This window comes from Ceratotherium simum, chromosome 10 (assembly GCF_057802395.1).
Source record: "Ceratotherium simum simum isolate JZ-2026a chromosome 10, ASM5780239v1, whole genome shotgun sequence".
Lineage (NCBI taxonomy): Eukaryota > Metazoa > Chordata > Mammalia > Perissodactyla > Rhinocerotidae > Ceratotherium > Ceratotherium simum.
The window spans coordinates 58,401,367-58,422,353 of record NC_141909.1 but is presented as its reverse complement, the minus strand read 5'-3'; the positions used below and the strand labels follow the sequence as shown (position 1 = coordinate 58,422,353).

General features: G+C 39.8%; 1 protein-coding gene across 1 annotated transcript in view; it reads left to right on the top strand.

Moving 5' to 3' along the window:
- Positions 1-20,987, top strand: part of HTR2A (5-hydroxytryptamine receptor 2A) — a 56,226-nt gene that overhangs the window by 1,440 nt on the left and 33,799 nt on the right. The window contains exon 2 of the mRNA XM_004433653.3: positions 1,952-2,152. Within this exon, the coding sequence (XP_004433710.1) occupies positions 1,952-2,152 (201 nt within the window). The remainder of the gene's footprint in view (positions 1-1,951; positions 2,153-20,987) is intronic.

Sequence of the window (20,987 nt, the reverse complement as noted above, 5' to 3'; positions counted from 1 at the left end):
GTCGATAATGCTTATTGCCAGGCTTGCCCCCGCTTGACCAAAGGTCACAGCCGGACGATTTTGTTAAACTCGCCTGTCATTTCCCAGACATGCTGGAGAGGTTCTCACTTCCTACAACCCCGCCCCCCTCGAAGGTAAACTCCAGGAGTGGGGGATGACTCCCAGAGGCCGCTTCCGGAAACCAAAACCACGGTGGGAGGGTGGGGGACCCCGAGGTGCGGGTGGGGGGCAGGCACACGCCAGCGGCTTAAGAAGCTGGGATCTTCCCGGCGCCTCACGCTCCGGGTGCAACGGCGCCCCCTGGCGGCGGCCACTCTGCACGCAGCCTGTTCCTGCCCAGAGCTGCGCCCCTTGGGAGACTGGTCCTCCCAGACACCGCAGGGCGGGGATGTGCCCCCCGCCTTATCCCCGCCAGAAACCCAGACTAAGGCCTGTGGCTGCCTCCTTGCAGAGAAAACTCCTCCAAGGGCCAGCATCAGTTCCGACCAGGCAGAGCGCGGCTTCCCCCCAGGCGCTGCTAAGGAAAAGGCTCTCGTTTTAGCTCAAGCTCTTTGCAAATAATCAGAGTGAAAGGCACTAAGTTAGGCTCATATCCTGCACACTTTACTTTGCTAAATATCTGAGGTGGCATTTTGGTAGAGAAAATACGTTTGCGAATGGAAAATTCATTCAGCTTTGTAGGTCTGGAATATTATGAAGATAGGGAGGTCTTTATAATTTTTCTTCTCACATGCACACAGATCTAATGCCATTGCTAATACTGTCATCAAAACTAGTTAAGGGTTATATAACCATTTGACACCCCCACACACACACACACACACACCCCACCCCACCCCCCGCCCTTCAGAACAAACAAAAACAGGACACTTTGGTTTTGTCCACAGGCATATCCTATCTTCCAAATATAGCAGGTGACCTTCTGCAATGCTGGTCACAGTGGAATCATCTGGAGAGCTTTAAAACACTGGAATGTTGGGGGCCCACCTCTGCCTACCCTCCTGGGCATCAGGACCTTCTCTCAAGCTCTCCTACTGATGCTAATGTGTAGCCAGGGGTGAGAACCACTGCCCTAAACAGCTGTTGCCAAAGTGTGGTCCCTGGACCAGCGCACCAGCACCCCCTGGGAACTTGTTAGAAAGGCAGATTCTCCTGCCCCACTGCAGATGTACAGAATCAACCCCCAGAGGCGGGAGCCAGCAGTCCCATTTTAAGAAGCCACCTGGGAGATTCTGAAGCTCACTCAAGTTTGAGAACCACTGCCCTGAAACAGTTCTCAGGACAATACAATGCTTTTCTTCACCATTGTCTCTATTTTTTTCCCCCACACACCCCAAATTTGAGTTTAATCCCCAAAGCATTATTAGATAGTTGTTTTCATTTTTACAAATTGGGAATGTGTCAATCTGGATTTTTAATCATGTGCTCATTCGCACCAGTAGCATTTATTGAGAAACTGTTAAATGCCACCACAGTGTGAGACTAAGCAGTTATAATAACGACTGCGATGGACCTAACCTCAGGGAACCTACAATATGTGAAAGATACGTGAATAAATAACAACAGTATACTGTAAGAGGTGCTTCAATAGAGGAGCCCAAAATACATCATAACTTATGACCTAAGTCATTAAAAAAAAAAAAAAGCTAGATTGTTAGGCAGAAGAGATAGAGCGAGAGAAACCCTAAAGAGGGACAACCTGAGTTTACCACAACACACCGGCGTAATTCCAGCCACAAGAAATATCAAACCTTGTGTTCATCAGCCAGTGCCATCTTATTGTGGTTAAGTACAGTCGCTATTAGGCTTTTTTGAAATATTGAAAATATCTTGTGTTGCCCTTTGCGTCCACCTGTGCCTTTCCCCAGCATGGAAACTGTTGTAGCAGGGTCAATTCCACACACCAGAGGGGGACAAGGCCACTGAATGACGCTAACCTTCTGCATTGCAGGTTACCAGTGGCCTCTGCCTAGCAAGCTCTGCGCCATCTGGATTTACCTGGATGTGCTCTTCTCCACGGCCTCCATCATGCATCTGTGCGCCATCTCGCTGGACCGCTACGTCGCCATCCAGAACCCCATCCATCACAGCCGCTTCAACTCCAGAACTAAGGCATTTCTGAAAATAATTGCTGTTTGGACCATATCAGTAGGTAAGTGGATCTCATTTGAAATGACAGTTAGTGCCTTCCAAGGAGACTTGTTCTGTTTTGTTGCATTGAAACCTGACATCCTGAATCTATTATTTGTTACAAGATATTTTACAACATAGTTATTATCAAATTTGCTTTAGGAAAGAAAAGTCCATTAATGTCATTGGCTGAGAACATAAATTTGCATTGCTTTGCACAGGTAAGAATGTATACAGCAATCGAGCCAAAACCAGGAATAAGTGTGCCTTAGCCACCTCTCAAATCTTTTTCCCCATCTTACATGCTCAAATTCACTACCCTAAATCTTGAGTTTCCCAGACACCTCAACGTTTATAATCACTGGACTTGTGGTCGGTACAGAATACAGAGCCCCATACGGGAGAATACAAACTTCTAGGGGCTAGAGAAGGTAGCAGGTGAGGACAGAGGAAGGTGGCAGGACTTGTTCAGGGGGGACAAGGCGTTTCAGCCTGCCCGGCACCTCTGTAACCCTTCCTCCTGTTGTGACACCACACGCACAAGAGGATTTCAACCTGAGTTGCTGAGGTTGATACACACATTCACCTGTCCCCAGTATTGATCCCCTGTCACACACCTAACAATCAGGTAATGGAAGCTAAAGGGACAGCTCCCAGGCAGCTAAGGCAATTGCACCTGTCACCTCAGCAGGCTTGGTTTGTACCCAAAGATTCCCTGAGATTTGTTTTCAAGTTGCAGAGCTTTCCAGGAGGAAATGCTGCACCTGCTTACAGCCACCTGGGTGCCCGTATCTACTAACATGAGAGACTATGGGATTTGATGACAGGCTTAAAATCAAGGACTTGTGTGAGTCTACCCACAGCTTTGTAATAATAAAAATGCAGATTAATAAGAGCAAGCCTTATAATATCTTGTGGTTTTTGTTCCTATTGTTTGCCTTGCTGCTTAACGTGTAATCTGCGGGGTAGGCAGCTCCATGTTATAGGTGAGAAAACTGAGGTTCAAAAAGTGAAATGGCCTGTGCAAAGCCCACCTTAGCACACGGAAGATTTTGTTTGATGATGATGGGAACACTAACAAATTACACTTGCATGACTTTCAAACTTTTGAAAAGTCTTTTTTTCCCATTTTAAACTTCACATGACAGTCTGAGGTAGACAAAACAGGAGATCTTACTGTACTTATTTGACGGACCATGGAACCGGGGCAGAGAGGGTTTCATAGCTTGCTGGGTTGCCTCTCCAACTAGCGGCAGGGCCAGGACTCTAACCCTCCCACTCCAAGCCCTGCTCTTACAGCTGAATGGACCTCCTTCCTTAGGAAACAGTTTTTTTCTCCCAAGAAGTACCTGTGGTTTCTGGGCCTGTGCAATCTCAACTCATTCTACTAGGAGCAAGAGAATGAAGGACTAGTGGTCTCAACCCCAGCTGCACATAGGAACCCCTGAGAGCATGCTGATTTCACTGGCCCACAGTAAGGCCAGGTGATTCTAAGGTGCAGCCAGCGTTAAGGACCACTGAGACAGACTGTGGAAGAGGGGGTTGCAATTAGCAAGAGAGGGCAAGAATAATGCAAATGAAGCGAGCAAAACTATTGTCAGATTTACTCTAGTTTTACCCTGTACACTGTCCCATTGGTGAGACAGAGGCTGGGAGGATAACCCATCTTTTACCTTTAGCCATACCAACTCCCCCATCTTCGTCAACCTTAATACTACTACTAGTAGTAAGGGCCGATTTCTGAGCAACAACCACAGACCTAATGATGTACAAAGCACCTTACAAAACATAAGCTGCAGAGAAGCAAGTTGGACGGGATGACATAGCTCATAATCAGGAGTCAACTTGGGTCAGTCTAACTCCAAGCCTATGCCCTTTCTACTGCCCAATGAGAATCTGCTTCTCGATCCTTCCAAATACCACCCCAGGAAGCAGGCAGGCTGGAACAGTTGTAGGGGTGCTGCTCAGGGTTCACCATTCATCCACTTGGTCAACAAACTTTTATTGCATAAATACTATGTGCTTGGCACTGAGTATACTACAATAAATTAAATATGCACTTAGAAATATCTCACAATGCAGTAGGGGAAGGCAGATAAGGAAACATAAGAAAGGCAAACGTTATGTAGGCTCTATACTCCAAGTCTTGGGGATGTATGGCCTAGGAGGGGAGCAGTTGAGAAAGGTAAAGAAAAAAAAAAGAAAGAGAAAAAGTCAGTTTTACTGAAGAGCCTGAAGGGGTTTAGCGTAGATATTCTCCTGAATTTTCTTCTAGTGTTTCCGTTTCTATTGTTCTTGTTGTTGTTCATTGTTGCTTTACATTTAGATCCTTAGTCCAGCTGGAATTTATTTTTGTTTACGGTGTAACATGTTTTCTTCTACCAATGATTAGAGCCTTTGCAGCATCTATTGCTATGATCACAGTTTTCCCCTGTAATTTATTAATATATTTAGTTTTGATAGATTTCCAAATATTGAACTACGCTTGTATTCCTGGAATAAATTTATAAGTAAAATTGGATTTGGATATCTTTGTTAGGATGATTCGGGTTTATCATTCTTACAAGGTTTCTTTTTCTAGCTTCAGGAAATGAATTGGGATGTTTCTGTTTTTTCCCTATGGTCTTAAAATATTTAGGTAGAAATGTTCTTTAAAGGTTATATGAAACTGAGTTCTAAATCACTCTTATCCTGGTGCCTTTTCAAATCGTATCGTTAATTACATCTCTAAGCTTTTCAAAATATTTTCTGTCTCATCTTGGGTTATTAGCTGCATACAAAGTTTAAGTTGTTCTCTTTTATATTGATTATTTTATCATTATTAAATGTAATGCTTCTTGCCTTAAAGTCTACTTCATTTGATATTAGTATAGCTATGCCAGTTTTCTTTTGGTTATCATTTTCTGGATATATCTTATTCCATCCTATTACCATCAAACTTCTGACTTTATACTTAGAATATATTGTTTGTACACAGCATATAAAGTTTTGTTTTGTTTTTATCCTATCTCTTTTAATTGGAATATTTAGTCCATGAGTCCTAACTCATATTTGGGTTTAAATTTACTCTCTTACAATTTCCTTCCTATTGTCCCATTTATTTTATATTCCAGTTTCTCTCCATTCTTACCTTCTTTTGGACTAATCAAGAATTGTTAATTCATTATTCTCCTTTGTAAGCTTGTTAGTTATAGTCATTCTTTTAAATCCTTAGTGATTAAAACATTCATTTTTGACCTAATAGAGCCTGCAAATCATTACTTGTATCACTTCTCAGATAATGCAAAAACTTGAGAATATTTTAACTCCATTTACCCCTCTTTTGTCTTTTGTATTATTTTTCCTATCTTCTAGTTCTGTGTATATTTTTAGAACTCATAAGATATCATGTGTTTTATTCACTCAGTATTTATTTCCCATATATTGACCCCTTCTTTTGCTGTTTACTGCTTTTGTTATTTCCATGATTCTGCCTGGGTTTATAGTCCTAACTCCTCAAGGATTTTTTTTTAGAGTATCATAAGTTATCTTTCAGCTTTTGTTATTCTAGACATCTTTATTTTGCCTTCATTTTTAAACATATTTGTGCTCAGTATATAATTCAAGGTTGGCAATTATTTTTTTAAGCAATTTGTAGGTGACATTCCAAAGTTTCTAGCTTATATATTTTTTTTGTTTGTTTCTTTGATTGTTTGTGAGAACTCAGCTGTCAGACCTGTTGTTGTTCCTTAGAAACCACTGTCTCTTACCAACCTTTGCTGCTTTAGGACTTTTTTGTCTCTGTGTTTTAGCAGTTTTACTGTGATGTGCCTATATGTGCATTAGTTTTGATTTTATCCTGCATGGAGTTTGTATTGATTCTTAAATTTGTGGTTCAATGCTTTTTGTCAGTTTGGGAAAAGTCTTGGTCATTATCTTTTCCAATATTGCTTCTGCCCCCTTCTCCTCCCCTCACCCCCCCGTTCTGGGACTCCAATTTCATGTATGGTAGAATTTTTACCCGTGTTTATGACTCAAACACTTCTACACATTTCACTTTTTCCTCTTCTTATTTTAGTCTGGATAGTTTTACTGACTTTTCTTCTTCTGGATTATTAAGCTTCTCACCAGCAACTTCTGATTTGCTGCTACATCCATGTATTGTATTCTTAATTTGCTACTGTATTTTTAGAATTCCCACTTGATTCTTTTTGTAGATTCCAGTTCTCTGGAATAATTCTCCATGTTTTCATCTATTTTCTTAAATATTAATCAGAGGTATCTGGATATCTGTGTTACCTGGGGATTTCTACTTTTTGGGGTCTTTTCCCTCTTGGCTTTCTCAATTGATATGCCTGGTAAATTTTTTATTGAATACTGGACACTGTAAAAGAATTTGTGGATGCTCTAATTTTTCTTCAGAGAGGAGTTCTTTAGCTTTAGCAGACAGTCAGAATAGGCCCCCTTACACCAGTCAGGGATTGGGTTTATTGTAGGCTAGGTTTTTGTATTCACTGGTCTGTTTTTAGTTTACTCTTACACCTAGGGTATATTCTTTCCCTCAGATAAAAGCCTGAGATGTTCTCCATTTTGATGAGCTCTGAACAATTTTTGTCTCCTCAGCACCGTAAGACTGCTGCTAACTTTAGTTACGCAGCCTCTCAGTCTGTCCTTCTAACAGACTGGTAAATGCCTTGAAGGAAAAGGCAGCTTGCACTATTACCCCACTTTTTTGCTCTTCCTGTCACTCTACAATCCTAACTCCTGCTGTGGTAGCCCTAACTCCAATTACTGATCTCCCTAGCCCCCAAGACAAGGTTTTGGGCCTTGAATTCTGCTTTGATAATCTTACCGTATCTCCTCTTCCTTGTTTGAATCTCTCCAGTGTAATTTTTCTTATCTCTTCATTTTTAGTATCTTTGTTCCTTTGTTTTATGAGTATTTCCACAAGTAACTTACAGATGGATTTTAAACCAAATCTGGGCCCAGCCCCGTGGCTTAGCGGTTAAGTGCACGTTCTCTGCTACTGGCAGCCTGGGTTCGGATCCTGGGCACACAGCGACGCACCACTTCTCCAGCCATGCTGAGGCCGCATCCCACATACAGCAACTAGAAGGATGTGCAGCTATGACATACAACTATCTACTGGGGATTTGGGGAGAAAAAGGGGGAAAAAAAAACAGGAGGAGGATTGGCATTAGATGTTAGCACAGGGCCGGTCTTCCTCAGCAAAAAAAGAGGAAGATTGGCATGGATGTTAGTTCAGGGCTGATCTTCCTCACAAAAAAAAAAAAAAAAACAAATCTGACAGTCTCTGCCTTTTGATAATGAAATTCAGCCTGTCTACATTTACTGTGACAGTTGACATAATTGACTTTATTCCTCCTATCTTATATTTGTCATATATTTTTCTTTGTAATAGTTCATCATTTTCCCCCATTTCAAATGTTTGCCAACTTGCACAATATCTTCTTCATTTCCTTCACCCTATCCCAATTAGTTTGAATTTCTACTTGACTTTTCCATCCTTCTCATGATTACAATCCCATCCCAAGTCCTCATCATTACACTGATATTTCTATGAATTTATCTAAAATAATCATCCCACTAAATTTTTGTTTCCTCATTCACCCTGAGTCAAAATTCATAGGTTTTTCTATAATTTTAAAATAACCCAGTGATGCAATAGATTTTTTTAAGCAAAACAAAACATACAGAAATCATAAAGAAATATATAGACATAGCTGCCTACATGAGAAATAGTAAGTTTTATATGGCTAAAATATAAGCACAGCCAAAAGAAAAATACTTCAATATATATGGTAACAGACCCTGGGTTAATGTCCTTAACACACAAAGAGCATGTACATTTTGATAGAAAACAAAAAGACAAACAATCTCATAGAGAAAGAAATAACTATATGAACAGGCAATTCACAATAACATAACTTGAAATGGACAATAACGCTCATGAAAAAATGCTCAGCCTCTGTAACAATCTTGGAAATGTAATTTAAAACAATATAATACCACTTTTTACCCATCTGATTGGCAAAATTAATATAAGTGAAAACATCTAGGGCAGTTTTGGATACGGTGTCCCACGTACTCTCATATCCTGTTTGTGTGAATATGAGCTGTTTGTTCTTGGACAATCTAGTGTAAATTACTAAAGTTTGGCCTACTAATCCCACTTGAAAGAATCTGTTGTACAGAAAAACAAAAGTACATGTAGGAATCTTTAAATCAGCAATTTGGGAGAATAGCAGAAAAGTGGAAAGGTTGGGTTACTATTGAATGTATTATTTTTATCTAACTTACGGAATATTTTGCAGCTCCAAAATATTGAGTTGGGGTTGATATTCAACTGGAGGAATGTCCATGACGTTAAGTGCAAAGAGCAAGTTTCAGGGTGGTATACATGGTCTGAGCCCATTCTGGTAAAATAATAAGAATAGTAATAATATATGGAGATATGTATAGTAACACTGAGAAACTGTTGAAAGACTTCGTGCTTGTCAAGAAGGTGAAATTAGAGAGAATGGCTGTATTGTTATATTTTCCTTATATACTTCCGTATAGTTTTGTCACAAATATTATGATGATGTAAAGTGTTTTGGATGATCAAGAATATGCCTGCGTCATGGTAGCAAAGGCTTGATGGAGGTGGTGGCCGACCTTCCAAGGTGGCTAGAATCTAACAAATGGCAACCTTGGTAACCACGTCATAGATTACTCAAGTTTTCTTGCTCTAGGTATTTCTGAGGTTTGCTGTTTCTTTCCCTCTGCTTACTGCTACCAGCTCGGTCATTTTACTTTTACCAAGGCTGCCATCTAATTCTGAGGAAAATGAACATAATTACAAATCAATTGCACTTTCTATTTGTGAGCTTCTCTGAGTAAAGTGATGACAGCAGAGATTGAAGCATTAGATTAATACTGACGCTGTGATTCTCCGTGGATTTCATTTTCCCTTTATAAACCGAATTCCCTCGATCAGAGGTAACCATGACTTCACTACAATATATAAAATAAGGAAACCTTTTCCTCATGATGATTGCCTTGCTAATGTCATCTGAGAAAAGAAAATAGATGCTGTTTTATTCTCTGGCCATTTTTATAAGGTAAAGGTATATTTCAGAAAAAGTGAAAATGACTATTTTCACATTGTCATACTGTGATGGGCAAGCAAAGACAAATTTTTTTTCTTGCACTATTTCAGAAATATATTTGCAGCTCATGGAGTAATTTTGAAGTATTGTGGGTCTAAATAGAAAGATTTTTTTTCTCAAGGCTAAACATGACCATGTATTTTCTGCATTACTTTTGTGATAGGAGAAAAGGCCTTTGCCTTCACAAACTGTGACACCGTGCATAAAATCCAAAACCAAATGCTTAGGTCACTCGGGTCCAACCTCCTGCCTTCAGGTAGAGCAAAAAACTTATCTTCCTGGACAGTACAGCTGTATAAAGAAGCTTTGAGTGAAAGTGAAAATGATATATCTCACTGTCGTTTTAATTTGCATTTATTTTATTATGTAGGATTTTGAGCATCTTTTCACGTTTATAAGCAAGTTTATATTTTGTTTTCTATGGTTGGCTGCTTATAGTTTTTGCTGTAGAACTTTGTGGTTATAAGCAGAAAGTCTAGAGCCAGACTACCTGACTGTCCCTTATAGGCTGGGTAGCCTTGGGCAAGCTACTTAACCTCTCTGCACCTCAGGTTCCCGATGAATGATAGTAACAGTACCTATATTATGAGGTTGTTTTAATGATTGAGTACATATGTTTGTGTCATAAGTGTTATAAGTTCACAACATTATTTGAACTCTTTTAAGGTTCTTGGTTTTTCCTAATATAAATTAAGGGGATTAGCTCTTATCTGTGTTTTTAACAATTTATCTATGTATTCCCAATATGTTAACTTGTCACTTGACATTGTTTCTGGTGGTTTTTTCACATGAATTTTTATTTTCATATATTCTTATTTATAAATGTTCTTTTCTCTGTAATGTCTTCTGAATTTTGAATCTTTACTAAAATTGCCTTTCCCACTACAAAGTTATAAAGGAATTCTTCCATATTTTCTTCCATTACTTTTATAGCTTTGCTTTATACATTTAAGTCTTTGTACCATTTAGGATTTAGCCTGTGATTTCATTTTTTGTCCTACACAGCCGCTTACTATGCCATTTATTCCCCCCTGGGTTTGACATGCCACCTTCATCATATGCTGACTTCCCACATATATTTGCATTTATTTCTAGACTTCTGTTTTATTGATCAGTCTGTTCATTCAACTATGTCACACTTTCAAGTGAGGTTATATAGTATGGCTTTTATTATCTCTCAGATCTAGTATTCCCTCATTGCTCTTTAGACTTTTCTTGACCATTTGCTTCTTTATATGAGTTTTAGAAATCAGCTTCCATGTAGTTCCAGAAAAAAAAAATTGTTGTATTAGAATTGCATGTAACTTTATAAATAAACTTTCTAGACCTTTTGGCTGGCATACCTGTGTACTTTCTTTGGTCCTGTTTTTTTATTTTTTGCATAGTTGTGTGCAGCCTCGAATTCTACGTGGAATGAAATGAATGTTTATAAACAAATATAACTACCTAAAATTTTAGCATTTAGGCTTTAAAAAATTGCATGCACATTTATGTCCAAGAGGAATGACAGTGAAATACATATGTCTAATTTTCCTATTATATCGTATCTTCTGAAAAAATGCTTGGAAAAATACAAAATAAGTCAGCTGAATAAAATGGGCTCAAACCCAGATGGCGTTCTGTTGGCCTTTTCGCTGGGGCACATTCCAAGCTCCACTGCCTGAAACAAAGTCTCTGAGGAGCCCTCTTGGGATTCTCTCCTCTGGGACCCAATGGGTTTATGCCCAACTCCCTTGTTGCCAGGAGTCAGCCTAAGAAGTGGGTTTCAGAGACTCATCACCAAGCAACCAGGACAGGAAGGGAGTTGGGTTACCTGTTCTCTCTCCCACACTTGGAGATCACATTGTAGGTTAGCACTTACCATGGTACAAAAGGGAACTTGTGAAGAATTAGTCTAATTAGCCTATCCCTCAGTTTCTCTATCTTCTCAGTTTCTCTCCTGGTGAAGTGAAATTGCCTCTCCTTTTTTCTCTTTTTGCCCTGCCACACCACCCCAGCCTGCAGGTGAGTAGGCCAGTGCAGGAGCAGGGATGCTCAGGGCCACATGGAGAGAGGCTGCTGTCCTTCTCTCAAGTGTTGCAGCACCAGAGAGATGCCAAGTGGCCAGCCATGCTGTCACTGCCCTGAAACAAAGGCTCTGCAGGGCCACCAGTTGGCCCACTTCCTTCTCTTGTCCCTTGAGTGCAGCAATCCTTTCCCTTTCTGCCCACAGGTGCAGGAGAATTTAGGGGCATCTCTCCCACCTGACCAACTCTTCTAATACTTAGGAGCATAACATCACAGAAGGGCTGTGCTCTGGGAGGACATGTCTTTGGTTGTCCTGCAGGATGCTCGCCCATGGGTAAGAGGCTGCTTAATGGCCAGAGAAGCTCAGAGCCTGCCAGAATGACAGCTGACTTCTCTCTGCATGGCAGACTCTATCCATAGCTGGGGGACAACATGCCCAATAAAACAGCGCTTAGTAACATACACTCTCCACGGCCACTGGAAACTGGTGAGAAAAATTAAATGATCCAGTGATAAAGAAGAAATGCTTTATCCTTTGTCAGTCTGCTGATTTGGCCTGCCTCATGGATTATGAGTTTCTTTGCTCTTTGGCTCATCATCCTTTCAAGGAAGAGAAGGAAGAGGAGGAGGGACAAGACTGGGACTTTTGTTGCTTCTGGCCATTTAAAGCAGAGGACTAGCACTCATATACTGTCCCCTCCTGTCCCTGGACTGTGTCAGGAACCTGCAGGCTATGGAGGCTTCCACTTTCTCCAAATCTGTCTGTCTCTTCCAGGCCAGAGGGTAGGAATCTGTGCCAAGCCAGGAGCTATGGCGGATCATCTGATCAATTTACCATCACCAGCATCCTTCATATCCTAGTACCTGCTCCTTCACTGATACTAACAAAACCCCAACCTTGGATCACTGTGACAGCCAGCCTTACTGTTGCTGCACTTGTGTAACCGAGAGCTGCTGGAGAAAGTCGCACACTGTGAATTGGGTGGCACCACATATCTGTGGTTTCCAACCTCGCCTGGACTCTCATCATTACTGTCGATCCTTTGGTTTGTCCTTAGTGGACTTTTTCAAGTCTTTTTCCTACTTAAGTCATCTTCTCAACCTCTGATTTCCATTCTCTGAGCAGATGACCGTACCCCCTTTCTTCTCTAAGAAAAGGCTGTCAAGCACAACTCCCTTTCTATTTTTACTTCCACTTTTCAATTCCACTTTCAATTTCCAACGTTCCAAATGAGAATTTCAAGAATATTCATGTTCTGGGCCAGCCCCATGGCTTAGCAGTTAAGTGCGCGCGCTCTGCTGCTGGCCGCCCTGGTTCGGATCCCGGGCGTGCACCAACGCACCGCTTCTCCGGCCATGCTGAGGCCGCGTCCCACATACAGCAACTAGAAGGATGTGCAACTATGACATACAACTGTCTGCTGGGGCTTTGGGGGAAAAAATAAAATTTAAAAAAAAATTTAAAAAAAAAAAAGAATACTCATGTTCTTCTGTACTTTGTTTCTACCTCCCATCCTTCCCAAAGGAAGCTTCCTTGACTCCTCCATCCCTCTCCAATTTATGTTAATTCCCTGTAAACATTCTACTCCTGGTTGATCCATTTTGTCACCTCTCTTGCATGCCTCCCTCCTTTTCCTGTGACTTCCCTCCTTTTTACTATTCTTCTCAAGGTTACCAAAGCCTTCCTGATTTCTAATTAAATCCAAAAGACTTCATTTCTATTTGAATACTGTACTCAATACATGAATACATTCTCAATGGGAGAGAGTTAAAGAGCTCAGACAATAGAGAATACAAAGTGAAGTTGCCCTTCACCCCTCCCTGCCTCTCCAGACCAGCACCCAGGCACCATGCTGACCTTGAACTCCACCATCACTGTTCAGTACAGAGCATAAGCAGGAAACGAGGGAGTGAAAATTGCCAAGCAAAGCTCCCTCAAGACTCCAGCCCTTCAAGATGCCCCTCAGTCCCCCTCTGCTTATATATCCTTTGACTCTATTTGCATGTCAAGCTGTTCCCTCCAAACCCTGCCAACCACTGCTGCAGTTTTTTTATTTGTTTGGCTCTTTCTTCAAGTTCTGTTTCTCTCTAAACCAGAGCCCATCTGCTGTCTGTCTTCCAGAGACTCCTCCATCATTTGTGAAATACTGAGATGACACTCTTTCCTTTCATAGCTTGTAATAATTTATTCTGATCAATGAGTTTTATTTTTTAATCATTAAATGGAATTTTAGGAGGTAGACACGCGTGCTTGGATACTATCTTGATCCACCGAATAAATATATACATACACATCTCGCTCCTTATCTACTATCCTTTTATGCATTTAATTCTATGGATTGATCTCTCCTTCAAAACTGTCCCCTTGCTCAGTTCCTTCCCCTCCCTCTCTGATCTTCTTTGTCTGTTGCTTTGATAGACTCCTTTTTCTCTTATTCCTTAAATGGTAGTATTCTCTAGAGATCCATTCTCCACCTTCTCACTTTTTATTCTCATTGCTTTTGCCGATTCTTTCCATTTCCATGGATTTTGTTATTAGCAGAACACCGATGAACGTACCTCTCTATATACTAGTCCACAGTGCACCCCAGGGCTTCAGACTCCTGCATCCAACTATCTGATGGACACTTCCAGCCAGAAGTTCCACAGGAACTTCAGTCTTCTCAGATGAAAAGCTGTACTCCTTGTCTGCCGTTCCTCTTCCTGAAGTCTATCTTAGACTATGGCATTGATATCTATTCAGTTACTAGATGCCCAGGATTCTTTCCCTTCCTCACCTCCACATACAAGCCATTGACTATTCCTTTGGTTTTTACTTGCCAGCTGTTTTGTAAATCAGTCTTCTCCTTCCATTCAGTCCTTGCCTCTCCTGCCCACAGGTTTTTGCTGTCGTTCTCCCCATCACTGAAGTCAACCATGTGAAATACAAGTTTAACTAAATCATTCTCCTGTTGGAAACCGTTGAATGACTTTGCTATCAGTAGATTACAGATTCTTAAATGAGAGACACGAGGCCTCCATAAATATGGTTTCTGCCCATACGTCTATCTCCTGCCATATTTTGCCTCACATTTTATTCTCCAGCTAAAATAAGTTTCCCATAATTCCCATGTCATTTCACCTTCATTTTTGCATTTTCTGCTTCAAATGCCTCCTCATCTCCTTGTCTAACTTATGCTTTCCTTTTCTTTTGGCATCACTTCCTCCAGGAAGCCTTCTTCATTCACTCCTCCTTCTCTCCAAGGACTAGGTACTTGCCCTGCTTTGATTCTTCCATAAGCCTTCTATATATTATCTTTTAACATATTATAATAACCTATTTATTCCCCCACTAGATCATGAATTCCCAGAGAGCAAGAAATGAGAAGCAAAACAAATATACTTTATCTTGAGCCCAAATTATGTAACAGGTAATGCCTGTCTAATTTTTGTATGCATGCATGCTTAGTTTCTAAAGTCTGACACTGAAAGCACCTTTAAGAAATTTTTATTTCCTTGTGCATTTGGTTTCAAAAAGCTATTTTTAGATTTCTTTTCCTCATACTTTGAGAACCTAATATTTATATAAAAATATACTTTTATTTTTCTACTTAATATCAACCATGTTGTAGTTGTTATAAATGCATAATTAGAGTCTGTAAGAAAGATGTTGAAGTGTCCCCTCACCCCAACCCCGCCAGCTGGTGAGCTTTGGTTTGAAAGTTTAAGACTTATTTGAAAAGTGTGTGAGAATCGTCCTCCTCTAAACCAAGTTCTCTCATGTCAGAATCTATGTAGCATCTCAGGGTCATTTTCCATTAAATTGGCTGTGGTTTTGTTTTGTTTGTTTTGTAGTTATGAGAAGGGGTGTGTAATGTATCTTCTAGAGTCCTCATGAGTCTCCCAGACAGGATCTCACCATCACAGCTCACCATTAGTGGGGTTTTCCGCATTCTACAGTCCAGGCATCAACTTGGGTAGTTCAGGTCTCCATCTTTTCCCTTTATCCAGGGATAATCACACTCTGGGAAGTTGACTTACAAATTTCAATAAACTGACTTATTTAATACATAGGTAATATATACCCATTTTCCTGAATCAATTGACCTGCACACATAGGGCAATCCTCTCAGGAGGCCATATAAAATAGCAACATGAAGTTAGTGAGGGTCCACAATGGGCCAGGGGTGGTACAAGCTTGTGAGGGACACAGTGAGGATTGACTGAATATATAAGCACCTAGCAAAGAGTTTGACGCTTATGTGTTCAAACTTTAACATGAATCAAAATATAAATACAGAGCAAAGGACTTACAGTCAAATGAAGAAAGAGCTAGCTATAGGAGAAGATGGAATTGGCCATTATAACAAAAATGCAAAGAACTCAGCAGAGTAGGGGATCGGGGAAGGTTGTATGAAGACGGAGATGTTTGAGTTGAGCTTTGAAGGATGGGCAGTAGTTGGAAAGATGGAGAATGACACAGAACTTTCCAAGAAGAGAGAATGTGGGGAAAGACATTATGATATAGCTTGATAAACAAGGGACTTAGATATATGAACTTAAATATCCTTTAAAGGATATTTTTATAACTCTAACCCTGATGAATTGCCCTTTTCCACTCTAGGGATATTTGTCTCCAAATAAGCAAGACCAGTTGCCTAGAATCAGAATATCTTTCCCCTAGATAGTACTAAAAGAATGCTGAAAATTTCTCAGCTAGACTTTTTCAATATTTCATCTTAGTCATCAAAATACTCCATTATATATTAATATTGCAGTTCTAAGATTAGCACTTGCTTACATTAATCATGTTATAGGTGCTGGCTGATTTTTGGAGAGACACCTTGGGATCTTCGGTGAACAAGGAGATGTGTTTTTATCAGAAAAATTTTCAAACATTTCTTCTAGATAGTCACTTCCAGGAAGATTTATGCAGATGAACAGTTTCTTCCATTTTATTATAATCCTTCTTGGTTTTAATTCCAGAAGGTGCATTTTCTGATTTTCTCCTGCATTCTGGCCCTTGCTTAGTTGGGGAAAACAGCCTTTGTTTTAGCCACAGGGAGTTAAGAACCAAGATATATGCCAGTTCTTAAGAAAGTCTTCCTAAATTTAGTTTCTAATCTGTCATCATAGTTCATTTTTTAAATTAAGGCTTGATTTCAGGAGTTAGGACTGTTGGCTGTGGTGAGGTATGGAGGTGGATAGAACCTTCTTGCTCAATTCCTATTAGAATGTGCCCATAAGAACCTTCATGATAAGTTAATGCTTGCCATTATCTTAGTTTTTTTAAATGTTTTCAAAAACGTGAATTAGTCTTCTCCATTTCCCTATTTTCTATGGAATGGATTCATCGTGATTCCTTTTCATATTCCTATTCCCTTTTAACTCCCAAATGAACCATTTTAAAGTTTATATGAATGACCATGTTTATAGGCTATACTCAAATGGTTAAAACATGACCAAGTTAATTCCCACTGTGCGTTTTATTCAAGGAAACCACCCAGTTTATATATTTGATATAGGAACTTTGGAAACCACCCAGTTGACGTAGAAACCAGAGGTCTATCTACTCAGAAGTGTTCTCTACTTCTTTAATACAGCCATTAACCCATCTGTTTGGCAAGCGCTGTTGCTTATTAAAACTGTTTCATCTGATGAAAGATACCGAGGCCTGTCTGGAACAAAATTGGTCCTCATTTATTGTCCATTTGGTGCACTGGTTATTGTGTCCCATTCCATTTTAGGCACTGGTTTCTGAAACCCTGGTAAATGCCCATGATATACCATATACCCATAAGTACCTGTGGTTTCTCTATTGAAAGGAAAAGAGAGGTTCTTTTTATGTTTCCCTAACTCCCCAACAACTTCCTAAACAAGTCTACCAGCATTCTACTGTGGCTCCAACCATTCTGTTTAGGCATCATCAACCTTAGGTGTATATTGAGCCATTATATGTTGGATGCTCATGATGCAAAGACACCAAGCCTGCCCTTCTTTCATTCCGTTTTAACAGAATCCCCAGATATACTTGAAGACAGTATCATTGTTGATTTGTTTGTCTCCTAAAGCCATCTATCAAAGAGTCTGACCCATCTAGGAAAAAAAAAAATGCGTGTTTAACCATATTTAGGAGTTCAGTTATGTAGTTGACTGAATGAATGAACGAGAAAAGAAAGAAGGGAGGAAGAAAAGGGAGGAGGGGATAGGGAAATAAAATGAGGGAGAGACATGGTTTCCTGAGAGGCCCTTGTAGTTTATCCCTGATAGCAAGTCACCTTGAAAGTAATATGTCCACCTGTGCCTGCTTTTTTTTTTTTTTTTTTTGCATATGGGACCTCACCTGGCAAAGCACAGCAAATGAAACTTTGGATGAACATCTCTATGGTAGCTTTTCCAGTATTGTCACAGATTTAATGTCTGTTTGCATAGAAACAGGTCTGGCAAGGCTGGTCACAGAAGCTAAGAATGAGAGACATATACCATAAGAATCTCACATTCTAACTTCAGGCAAAAGCTAAAAGTCACACTTTTGTCTTTTCAATAACTTGGTGCTTTAAACTCAGGAGAGCCTTATTAATTCAAGCAAGAAATATTTTCATTATATTAATGAGGCTTCCTTTTTTGACTGTTGACATTTCTCATAAAAGTGAAAGCAATTACAGGAATGGTGTTAGAGTATGTTCCTCAGGGGAGTGGAGAACTTTTAGATTCTGGTTATGGCCTTCAGAACTCCCACCACCAGCCCGTTCCTCACTCAACTGTCTTAGCCAGCACTTGCTCACTTGCCTGTTTTGAAGTATTTTCTTCACATTTGGCTGAACCATTTATGAGTGTTAAAGAAAAATGAATGAAAGACTCAAAGAATAAGACTGAGCTGTGAAACTGAAATCTCTAAGTGTCCGTAATAACCATTCTCAGACCATTCTCTGAAACATCATGAAATAGACACAAGATCAATGGCCCATAACTGAAGACCATTTCACTCTTGGATGAGAACCTACTTTTCTTCTGTGAAGGATGACTTTTCTGTAAGGAAACAATGGAAGTACATTAGAATTACTGGGAAATGCACATCCTTATGGCCCATTCCCAGATAATCTGATTCAGTCAGACCTGAGGGAAAACCCAGGAATTGGTATGCTCTGAGAAGCACTGCCTGAACTATCAGTTTAGAATTTGCATAGATTTCTTAATGTATATTCCTATGGATTGCATCATGTATATACTTTAAGATTTCAGATTTGTACACTGCATATACTTATTTGTAAGGAACCATGAAAGCATTTCTACTAGTAGTGCACAGAGCTGTCAAGCCACACTAAAGAGCATACTAGGTTTTTAACCTCTCAAGGGCAAGTAGAGGCCAGTCTTGTCTTTGAGTTTCTCACCATTAGCACAGTAGGCACTCAATAAATGCTTGCAAAACTGATCATTAATGAGCAAATCTTGGTTTCCTCAAGCAGGTACAGTGGCTTTGATTCTTTATAATCTCTTCTCATGTTATCTTTGATTTAAAAGACTAAATTTAAGAGTAGTTTTCATTCCAAATTAGTCAAGATAATAAGATACCTTCTCACATCTCAAAGAGCAGCATGATATTTTAAAGATATCATTGCCCATCAATAATGTTACCAGAATTTAAGAGGAAAAATAAAAGATACAACTAAAGTAATTTCCCTGGAGCTCTTTTGAAATAGTTTAGAAAATCTTAAGTCTTATGTGGGATTTGTCTAGAATTAAATTACATTTTGCTAATCCTTTCCAGCTCTATAATTCCATTTTCTACCAGTTAGGTCTCAATATCTAAAATTCTCAGCAAGCCTCTGGACAAAGATGCTTTTGTTCTGATAGCAAGGGATTCTATTTCTGTGTCTCCATTCGACCTTCAGAGTCATTATCAGAACAAGTTGGGTGTCAAAATACAGAGAAGGCACTGAAACCTCTTACTGGCCTGACCAAAACATGCAGCATTATCTGAAACTCCTGTCTGTTTGCCTACCTGGAGAGTTTACTAACACTTTATAATTATCTTGAAATAGGGTTGGTTCTTGGGTGAATAAACTAAATAATAGACCCTATCAAGAGAATAATGCTAAATAGTCTATTTTCAGGATGATTTGCTTGTTTTTCTTTTTCCGTTACGGTTGAATGCAGAGCAGACAATTGATTATTTAGCAACCCAATCAGTGGCTCAGCAGCCTGAAACAAACGACAATAGAATTAGACCAGGAGAGGACCCATGGACCAGAAGGGGTTCTCTCATAATCCAGCCCCATTTCAAGTAGAATTGAGTAGATAGCAATCATAAGAGGCAGCAGGGTTTTGTGACTGATTTTCCTTTGTTTTCCAGGTCAAAATTGATCTGTTAGTTTGTGGGCTTTTAACAGATTTTTCACAAGGGAAGAATAAGAAATCTAAACCAGGTTGCATCATAGTTTTTCAGGAAGCTTTTTCCATGTTACATTTCTAGTATGTGCTAAAGTCCAATTGCTGATAAATTGAAGTAATGCTCACATTGTAAGAGATCCTAAAAGTTAAGAGAGAGGAGAAGGGGTGATGGGTTTGGTTAATTTAGTATAAATTAACAGCAATAAACCAGCTATGTTTTGAAGTTGTGTCTTCCAGCACCAAGCGCCTCTGGCTATGCCGCATGGTCATGCAGAGCACTGCACCAGGCAAGCTGCTGCGCTGGCACGATGAGCAGAGCATGAGACCCAGAAACTGGGGCTGCTGTCCGCTTGTCAGCACGCGGACTGTGTGTGTCAGTTTCCTCGCTCGGAAAATGAGCTCAGACTACCAAATTCTTAAACTAATTATACAACTATAGGACCACAGAGTTGACAAATTGAACTCGGAAGTCTTGGTATTAAATGAGAATATATTAGTATAAATACTTAATTTATAATATCTTTAAAACACTGTTTTAGCTCTATTATCATTAATTTTAGCCCAATTTAGACATAAATCTTCAGATTCAAATTGAATATAATTCATCAGCTCCAGGATAAAGGGAATCTAGCTTAAAGTTCCAATGTTACTTTGTGCAATAGATAATTACTAAGAGAGATGCAAGGTATTGAGCCAAGCAATATTGTTCATTTTTCCTTTTAAAAAAAATATTGAATAGTGGCCGGCCCGGTGGCGCAAGCCGTTAGGTGCGCGCACTCCGCTGCGGCAGCCCGGGGTTCACCGGTTCGGATCCTGGGCGCACACCGACGCACTACTTGGCAAGCCATGCCCTGGCGGCGTCCCATATAAAGTGGAGGAAGATGGGCACAGATGTTAGCCCAGGGCCAGTCTTCCTCAGCAAAAAAAGAGGAGGATTGGCAGATGTTAGCACAGGGCTGATCTTCCTCACAAAAAAAAAAAGAAAGAAAATACAAAAAAAAAACAAAACAAAAAAAAACATTGACTAAAACAATAGCATTAGACATATTTTAATCCTACAACCATTTTTATGTTTTGTCTCCCACATATGATGTATTTTAACAGATAATATCATACATGCTATTCTATATTCTAATACTTTCATATCATGTATTAACAGGTTTCCATTTTTCCGTATAGGCTTCATCATTATGATTTTAATGGCTGCAAGTTATTCCCTCATGTTGGTATGCCATAATCTATTAGCCTTTTTCCCAATTCTGTTTCTGGTTTTCACTAATGAAGTAGTATATTCAAAACACTAGCTTGGCATTTGATATGATTTATTTT